The sequence below is a fragment of the Phyllobates terribilis genome, unplaced genomic scaffold (assembly GCF_046119375.1).
Source record: "Phyllobates terribilis strain yellow unplaced genomic scaffold, ASM4611937v1 Scaffold_2__4_contigs__length_985480577, whole genome shotgun sequence".
Classification (NCBI taxonomy): Eukaryota; Metazoa; Chordata; class Amphibia; order Anura; family Dendrobatidae; genus Phyllobates; species Phyllobates terribilis.
The window spans coordinates 3720115-3729900 of record NW_027362762.1 but is presented as its reverse complement, the minus strand read 5'-3'; the positions used below and the strand labels follow the sequence as shown (position 1 = coordinate 3729900).

The 9786-nt window shown below is 42.4% G+C and overlaps 1 protein-coding gene across 1 annotated transcript; it reads right to left on the bottom strand.

Annotated features, from left to right (window-relative positions):
* Positions 1 to 1738: 1738 nt before the first annotated feature.
* Positions 1739 to 8882, bottom strand: LOC141242785 (olfactory receptor 1500-like). Its single transcript, XM_073668869.1, has 2 exons — positions 7956 to 8882; positions 1739 to 1894 (listed from the first exon to the last, which is right to left on the bottom strand). The coding sequence occupies exons 1-2, from the start codon at positions 8880 to 8882 to the stop codon at positions 1739 to 1741; spliced, it is 1083 nt and encodes a 360-aa protein (XP_073524970.1).
* Between the last annotated feature and the right edge of the window lie 904 nt (positions 8883 to 9786).

The window sequence follows — 9786 nt, the reverse complement described above, 5'->3', positions numbered from 1 at the left end:
GGGAAGAAGGTAGAAGATGGCGCCGGATGGCGGGAATCTTCACCACTGGTAAGTTTGAACAGTCTTTTTCAGGCACGCAGTACCCGGTGGTTGCGGGCACGAAATCCTGCCGACTACGCCAAAAGATGACGCGCCCCTGGGACTACTTGGTGTAGCGTTGCGCACGCGGGGACTACCCGGAGCCGGGCCTTTTGGGGGTAGTAGTCTCGTGGCGGTGACCCGGTCCGTGCCCAGGGAGTCAAACTGTGTGGCTGAGTATTAGCAGTAGATGTTGGACGACTACGCCACCCGTTGAATGCAGCTATGGAGCTGCCGCTGCAGGGCAGACCGCTGAGGCCGGTGGTACGATTGTGCAGCGTAGATGGTATAACCCCCAACGGGAGGGGTATGGCCTCAGGGCAGCCGACGTGGATGATGGGGGTAGCAGGAACCACTCAGAGACGATGCGGTGTAGTTCAGGGTCTTTACTGGTGATAAAGATAGACCCTCCCGGAGTACTGGCTAGCGATCGGGGCCTGGTCAGTCTTTGAGCAGATGGGATTTCCCCTGGCCAGGCGGAGTTGTAGGCCTCCCCAACTAATTGTACTCTTCTGGCTACCTTGCTAGAGGCGGGTAAAAGTAGCCCACGTCCCTGAGTGTACCGTGTGGTGCTCACCCGTATGGCCGGTGACTCGGGGCCTTCTAGTGGCTTCCGCTCCACGACGGCGGTGCTGGTCCCACGCGTGTGACCGTGCCTTCGGGTTTCTTGGCCAGAGGACCTGAAATCCCCTGCCGGTCGGTTTCTGCTGCTGGGTAAGGATTAGTCCCCACAGCCTCGGACTCCGGGTCCGGTGGTAACTCTTCAATCAGGGCAAGCTCTACAGCTGGCAGCCCCTGATTCCTTTTAGCACGACTTCCCCAGAGCTCCTGATCTCTCTTTCCTATAGCTGCTTCTCCTCTTCTCTCTCTACTCTTTTTTTTTCCTCTCACCCTGCCTCAGCCCCAGTTTTGTATAGGGGAAGTTCTTCCCCTCCCAGGACTGGGCAGGAGGTGTGGCATGCATTGGATTCCTGACCAAGAGACCTCCCACCTGCTCTCAGACATAATATTGCTATTACTGTGGAAACCAGACCCCTGGGGTGCCACACTTGCATTCCCGGTGTGCCAAGATGGCCGCCACCAGAAGGAAGCACACTACAGGAGGGGTGCACCAAGATGGCCGCCACATCTGGTCAGAGGCCGGAGGTGATGCAATGGGTGTAGCAACATGGCCGCTGCAGGATGGGTTGGAACTTTAGGCGGACATAGGTATAACAGATGAGGATGGGGCACTAGGAGTGGCTTGGGTAGTAGCGAGGGGTGGGCCTCCTGGACGGGGCACGTGACATGCAATACAATAATCTGCTGACAATGGATTCTGCTGGCCACAATTAGAACATTCCCAACAATTCATTACGTCGCCATTATCGGACAGTAGTATCTTTGTAATACACATAACATAGCGTCTTTCCCTTATTGTCTGTATTTTCTTCCTCCATCCACCCTTTTCTTTTTTTTTTTTTCTCTGCAAATTCTCTGCTGTTCCGTATCAAGCCAAGGCTGTTTGCTATTCTAGCAGCTGTAACTTGCGCTTATCTGGTAGCTCGCATATTTTAGTTAACCGTTTAAGATTCTCCACATACTTTTTACTTTTTCCCTTCTTTCGATAAACTCAGCTCAGCCTCTTTTTTTTTTTTCCCATCAACTGCATTTTGTAGCACTAAAGAATCATAGTCACTGCTGTTGCAGTGCTAGATAATTCTCCCTTCTTAACATAAACATAATTAAAACAACCAGGCTTCGTCTCCTCCTCTATTTGTACAGTGTGAAGGAGTAAAAAAAAAAGAGGATTTAGATGAAAAAAAAAGGATTTTTCCTGGCCCCCGAGATCTGGAGCTAAGTCCAGCAATTTCAGCAACAGGAGCACACAGGACTGTAATGCAGCGTTTGCTGGTATAACCACTGCGTCTCCTATACAGCCTGCCTGCCTGCCTGCCTGCCTGTCTGATATACCTGGGATGGATATTAGTCCTGAGAAGGACTGTTTGTTTGATCTGACAGCCTTTACAGACCCTACACTAACTATTTCGCAGGATATATCTCTCCCTAGCTCAGCAGCGCTGTCCCTACACTGTCTGATCAGGAGCGACTGTGTCCAAGATGGCGGCGCCCAGTTTTAAATACTCGAGGTGACGCTGTGCGGCCAGCCAATCACTGTAATGCCCACAAACAACATGGCTGCTGCATTACAGTGACTGTCTGGCAAACCCTGCATGTTCATTGGCTCTGTAAAGAGCGCCAAACATGCAGGGCGGAGACCCGAGCTCCCGCCCGAGTAACCCGGAAATACTCGGTGCTCGCCGAACATCCCGAGTAGTGAGATGCTCGAGCGAGTACCGAGCAGTGTCGAGCATGCTTGCTCAGCACTAGTAATGAGACATTAAATATTTATAGAGAAGAACAATTGTGTAAAAAGCTAATTAAGGTAGCAAAGACTGAGAAAGAGAGAGACTCATTGCCAAAGAAAGTAAAAGTAATCAAAACATATTCTTTAACTAAATAAACAGTAAGAAACTCAAAAATGATAGTGTTGGCCCCTTCAAAAATTATCTGGGTGAAATGTTGGAAGAGGATGAGGGAAAGGCCAATCTATTTAACGCTTTTTTTTCTACAGCATAAACACTAAAAATTCCCATGACAGACAACATGATCAGGGGATACTATAAATTCTCCATTAAATTTCATCTGCTTGACCCAGAAGGAAATATGTCGCCACCTCAAAGTGGACAAATCCCTGGGCCCCCAAGTACTGTAAGAATTAAGTATCATTAGAGACAGGTAAATATTTTTAATATTTCCAGATTCCATAATAACAAGATCTTTACTAAAGGACAGGAGTATAGCAAAAATGGTACCAATATACACAAAATTGACAAAATCTGAGCCTGTGTAATTTAAGCCTGTAAGTTTAATTTAATGTCTACTATGGGTAAAATCCTTGAGGGTTTCCTAAGCGATGCTATCCTGAAGTATCTCAATAAGAATTGCCTCATGATCCAACATCGACAAACGTATCTGATCAGCTTTTATGAGAAAGTAAATTCCAGACTGAAACAAGGGAAATGCAGTGGATGTTGTCTATCTGGACTTTTCAAAGGCATTTGATACAATGCCCCACAAAAAAGTGGTGTATAAAATTAGAGTAGGGACTAGGGGAACATATGTGTAGCTGGGATAACAACTGGCTCAGTGATAGAAAACAGAGGGTAGTCAATAATGGAACACACTTAGATTTGGTCACAGTTAACAGTGTAGTACCACAGGGGTCAGTATTGGGCCCTCTTCTTTTTAACATAATTATGAATGATCTTGTAGGGGGCATACAGAGTAGAATTTTAATATTTACAGATGATGCTAAATTCTGCAAGGTAATCAACACTGAGGAGGAGAATTTATTATGACAGCAGGATTTATTTAAGCTGGAGGCTCAGGCTGAGAAATGGCAATTGAAGTCAATGTAAATATATGTAAGATTACAGTGGATATGGAAAGTATTCAGGCCCCTTTAAATGTTTCACTCTTTGCTTCATTGCAGCCATTTGGTAAATTCTAAAAAGTTCAGTTTTTCACATTAAAGTCCACTCTGCACCCCATCTTGAAAAAAACAGAAATGTAGAAATTTTTGCAAATTTATTAAAAAAGAAAAACTGAAATATCACATGGTCATAAGTATTCAGACCCTTTGCTCAGTATGGAATAGAAGCCCCCTTTTGAGCTAGTACAGCCATGAGTCTTCTTGGGAATGATGCAACAAATTTTTCACCCCTGGATTTGGGGGTCCTCTGCCATTCTTCCTTGCAGATCTACTCCAGTTCCGTCAGGTTGGATGGTGAACGTTGGTGGACAGCCATTTTCAGGTCTCTCCAGAGATGCTCAGTTGGGTTTAGGTCAGGGCTCTGGCTGGGCCAGTCAAGAATGGTCACAGAGTTGTTCTGAAGCCACGATTTTGTTATTTTAGATGTGTGCTTAATTATTCTAATTTACTGAGGTAATGACTTTTGTGTTTTCATTGGCTGTAAGCCATAATCATCAACATTAAGAGAAATAAACACTTGAAATAGAGCACTCTGTGTATAATGACTCTATATAATATATGTGTTTCACTTTTTGTATTGAAGAACTGAAATAAATAAAATTTTTGATGATATTCTAATTTTGTGAGAAGCATCTGTAGTTCAATGCATACCAAGAAGAGTGAGGGCCCTGCTCGCATGCTGCAATCTATGAGGAAATAGGGGTAACACGAAAAGTAAATATAAAGTGCATTTATTGTAAGGTCCAGCCATCAGTATAATAAATAGAGAATTCAAATAACGCATGAACCAGTCACCAACCAGTATCTGTAAAAGTACAGTTACAAAGTGCTACTGAGTGCGTGGAAGGGATAACAGGGGATAGTTAGTTAGATTAGTGAGGTGAGTTAATAGGCCAGTATAAAGAAATATATTTTTAGGGCACGTATGAAACTGTGAGTATTGAGAGTTAACCAGATTGTCTAGGGTATTGCATTCAAGAAAATTGGTGCAGCGCAAGAGATGTCCTGGAGTCAAGAGTGGGAGGTTCGAATTATAGAATATATTAGTCTTAGGTAATTAGCGAAGCGAAGAGAATGGGTAGGGTAGTAGACAGAGATGAAGGAGAAGATGAAGGGCAGTGCAGAGCTGTGGACAGCTTTGTGAGTGAGAGTGATAGCTTTATATTGTATTCTGTAGCAGATGGGCAACCAATGCAAAGACTGGCACAGGGGAGAGGCATCAGTGTAGAGGTTGGACAGATATATGATCCTGGCTGCAGTATTCATGATAGATGGGAGAGGGGAGTGTTTAGTATGAGGAATACCGATTAGCAGAGAGTTGCAGAACTTCAGGCGAGAATGAATCAGAAAAATATTAAGAGTTTTTGCAGAGTCAAAGATCAAATTCCCAAGATGTTTTGAGGTGCAGGTGAAATGAGCGAGCAAGTGACTGGATATAGGGAGTGAAATAAAGATCTGAGTCAAATATAATTCCAAGACAGCGGGCATGCTGTTGGGAAGTAATGGTAGAGCCACACACAGAGATGACCATTTCAGAATTGTGTAAGGGTTAATCACAGTTGTTTACTGTATTGTTGGAGATTTGTGATGTAATATATGATCTGACCAGTAGGGGGCAGCGAGGAGGCTAGAGTTGCAGTGCTGGTGTTTTGCAGTTGGTGACTGTTGCTAGGGGAATTCAAGGACAGTGTAGCTGCGCATCATTGGAAAAAGGTCTGGATAGAGCGGTGCGACTCTGGATCTGTTTTTAGTGACTCTTTGGCGCGTTGTTCGGCTTGACATGAGCCAACTCGGTGAGGACAACCAAGGACACAGCATCTTGGGCTAGGCCACGTGAGACCTTATTTCTAAGGACTTAGAGAATGCCAGTCTCTCTAATGCAGGGCTTCTCTAAGAGATTCCAGTCTGCGTTTCTAAATATTCGGGACCCAGCCCAGCAAGGAACCGTCCACTTCATTCTCAGGACGTACCGGTACCATCTTACATCTGAATATATATTTGCGCATATATAAATAACTTTATGGAGGTCTAGTTAGTTAGTTAGGAGAAAAGGACTCTTCTGTAAGAGACACTTAAAAAAAAAAACGCTCCGAGTATGCAATTACTAAAGTACTGCCACAACACTGTCGTTCTGTGGATATATGCATAAAAAGAGTTAATCGCATATATTTTTGCTGGCATGTAACTGTTAATTCTGTTAACTGTACCTGTGTATACTCTTGAGAGATATTGCTGTCATCGCATTTGTTATTTATTCACTGGTTACCTATCATCCGTTCCTTTATTTTTTTTATGAACTGTTTATTAAATATTTATAACATATTATTTAATATTTGTGCGAGTCTGCTGTTTGTTGCTGTAGCCCTCGCCCTGTGGCCGTCCCTCACCCACTTTTCAATTGGGTAGGTTAGTAGAGAGAGAAAACACAAGGGGTTCAGTTTCTTACAGATTAAGTTTTAAATATAGTATTTTGTAGTAATGCAAGGTGATGTCATGAGACGATGTGCATAATTAGGTGTTATCAGCATATAGATGGTACTGAAAAACAAATCTGCTGATGGTTTGTCCAATAGAGGCGGTGTATAGAGAGAAGAGGAAGGGGCTTAAGGCTGAACTCTGAGGAACCCCAAGAGTAAGGGGAAGAGGAGAGGAAGAGGAGCCAACATTGATAAACTGAAGGAACAGTCAGAGAGGTAGGAGTAGAACTAAGAGAGAGCGGTGTCCTTGAAGCCTTTAGTGCGGAGCATAGTGAGGAGGAGCTGGTGATCCACTGTATCAAATGCGGCGGAGAGATCCAGGAGAATCAGCAGGGAGCAGTGACCATTAGATTTAGCTGTTAGTAGATCATTAGAGACTTTAGTAATGGCAGTTTCTGTAGAGTGTACAGAGCGGAAACCAGATTGTAGAGGGTCAAGAAGAGAGTTATCTGAGAGATAGCGGAATTAACGAGAATAGACTAGGTGTTTAGAGATGACCGGAAGATTAGAGACCGGTCTGTAGATAGCAGGGCCGTTCTGTTCAACGTATGTTTTTTTTTTACTAATGGGTTTATGATGGCATGTTTGAAGGAGGAGGAAAAGATACTGGAAAAAAGATAATGGTTACATATTTTAGTTACCTGGGTAGTGACAGGGGGGAAGAGAGACTGAAAGAGATGTGAGGGAATAGGGTCATGGTTGCAGGTAGTTGGACGAGAAGTATGGTTTTTTTTAGTAATGGGTTTATGATGGCATGTTTGAAGGAGGAGGAAAAGATACTGGAAAAAAGATAATGGTTAAATATTTTAGTTGCCTGGGTAGTGACAGCGGGGAAGAGAGACTGAAAGAGATGTGAGGGAATAGGGTCACGGTTGCAGGTAGTAGGACGAGAAGACGCGTGGAGCCTGGTAACCTCTTCTTCTGTGACCCGTTCAAAGCTGGAAAGTGAGCTTCTTTACGTGTGGGAGGAAAGAGTTGAATTTGAAGGATTAGGAAACAACTTAATTTTTTATTACATTTTATTATTAGGAAAACAAACCAAATTCTATTTACTATGTATTGTTTTTAAACTTTGGATTTTTGTTTTAAAAATATTTAGGAATACATGTGACCTTTCTAGTGACCCATGACCTATCACATGAGTGACCATTCATTTTTTTGGCATCATATCTTGCAATTGAATTTGATGATGATGACATACAGTACTGAGCAAAAATTTTAAGCAGATATAAACAAAATGTTGAAAAGTAAGAATGCCTTAAAAAATAAAATTGGTAAGTTTATTTTTATCAATTTACAAAATGGATATTGAATGAACAAAAGAGAAATCAAAATCAAATCAATATTTCTTATGATCACACTTTACCTTCAAAACATCATCAAACCATCACTTCTTCTCGTCACTTGTACATAAGTTATGAAGGATCTATGTAGGAGATTGTTCCAAATATCCTGGAGAACTGACCCCAGATCTTCTGTGTATGAGGCTTCATGAGTCTGTTCATGTGATCCCAGACAGTCTGGATGATGTGAGATCAGGGCTCTGCCGGGCCGGGTCATCAACCCCAGGTGTTGATGTTGGGGTCATTGTCCTGTTGCAGAATAAATTTGAGCCAGACACACCCTTAATGATATAACATGATGAGTTAATATTTAATAGTATTTCTCAGTATTGATTATATCAAGAAATCGCAACGTTGAAGACCGTAGACTCCAAACATTTTTTGCCAGGCTAACAGATCCTTTATTTCTTGAATAATTGATCACTAAGATAACTTTGGCACTTGTGGGTTCATGTAATTATATTACAAAATAGAACAAAACAAGAATTACTTGAATTTAGCCAATGTCTACTTCTGGAGGACTTTCTTTATATTACTAATCATTTTAGTCTTTAAAGTTCGAGTCCTTATCCCATAGATCAGAGGATTTAGCACCATGGAGATTGGTGGACCCCCTATTGAGATCACCAAGTGTGTCACAGCAGACAGGGAGCCACCATTTAACCTATACCTAAAACTGACAAATAAAACAGTCATCATGAAAGTAAAGAACGTAAGTATGTGGGTCACCAATGTATGGATTGCTTTCTGAGAGGCTTCCATTGAGATCTTCAGGCAAATGAGAAACGTCCGTATGTAGCAGTAGGTCGCAGTTGTTAACGAGCCTCCAAACAAAAGCAAAGCCCAAAAAGTCCCATAAGCATCATTCACAACTGTACTGACACAAGACAACCGGGTAAGAGACATAGTTTCACAGTACACACTATTGATGCCGTTGCCACATATTGTCAACCTGACCACCAATATGGCAGACACCAAGCTGACTTTCAAGGCCACCAACCAGATGAGAGCCAAGCCTTGTAAAGCCCTCCTGTTGGTCATCAGAGAGTGGTATCTCAATGGAAAACCTACAGCCAGGTATCGATCAAAGGCCATCAGAGTAAAAGTTAGAGTCTCTACAGCAGCAAAGCTCTGAATACCAAAGGATTGGATCAAACATCCAGAAAAAGAGATGGTGGACCATCCGGAGAGCAAGTCTATGGCCAGCTTGGGGAGGAATGATGAGCTGCTAATTATATCGTTCCACATCAGGTTACATATGAAGATGTACATAGGTTCATGGAGAGATGCTTCTGCCCATACAACATACACCATTAACGTACATAAGAACATTATGCTGAGGTATATCACAAGGGCAATCACGGAGTACAAATATTTCAGGTGCTCCATTTCCCTAAGCCCTAAAAGAATAAAGTGATGGACATTGAGGTACATCGACTCATTTTCCATTTTTAAAGACTTTAGGTTTTAGAACCACACAAATTAAGACTGAAAAGGTCGGTAATGGAGCGCCGGCAGCATTTATATAGGACTGTATTAGTGGAAAGGAAGTCTCCTCAATAAAATGTGACAGATAAGCAGCGAGAGACATTAGGACGGTCTGCCCAGTGGAATTACACCCCAGACACCGACAGCTATTAATAAGTTCATTAGTGACTTTAATGACTTTCCCATGGAATATTTATGCTTATTCGAACAAGTTGTAGTGAGACCAAATAGTGACATGATGAAATAGGTTTAATGAACCATTAAGTGTATGCTATCTATACTAGCTATAGATAAAAATACTTAAACGGTTGTTTATAAAAAAAAAAGTTATCTTCAATCTATAGGATACAATATATCTTGTTGATCGCTGGGCTTTCAATTACTGGGATTTCCTGAGATCCCAAGATCGAGGTTTTGGAACCTGAGAATGGATCTCTGCAGCCTCATCCTGAATGTAGCAACGTTGCACATGTGTAGCCGCCGCTCCTTTCATTGTCTATGGGAATGCCGGAATGATGCACTCGTTAGTCCTATGTACAATGAATGGAGCAGAAGGCATGCATTCAGGAAAGAGCTACAGAGCTACAGAGAACAATGTGGGAAGGGAAGCAAAAGGCCAGAAAAAGCCATACAGCTGACAAATACTATTGAGATCTCTGCTACTGGAAGTGGAAAGAAAGAACAAAGACAAAAAAATCTAAATAAAAATATGGGAGGAAGAGAAACCAATCACAAACTAAAATGTTTTTATACAAATGCACAAAGCATGGGCAACAAACAAGGAGAATTGGAACTACTAATGCAGGAAAAGGAATATGATGTCATTGGAATCACTGAAACTTGGTGGGACGATACACATGATTGG

Coding starts and splice junctions, on each gene's coding strand:
- LOC141242785 (XM_073668869.1), bottom strand. CDS start 8,882: ATGGAAAATGAGTCGATGTACCTCAATGTCCATCACTTTATTCTTTTA. Junction 1,895..7,955: donor TGATTAGTAATATAAAGAAA/GTCCTCCAGAAG, acceptor CTCGGGGGCCAG/GAAAAATCCTTTTTTTTTCA.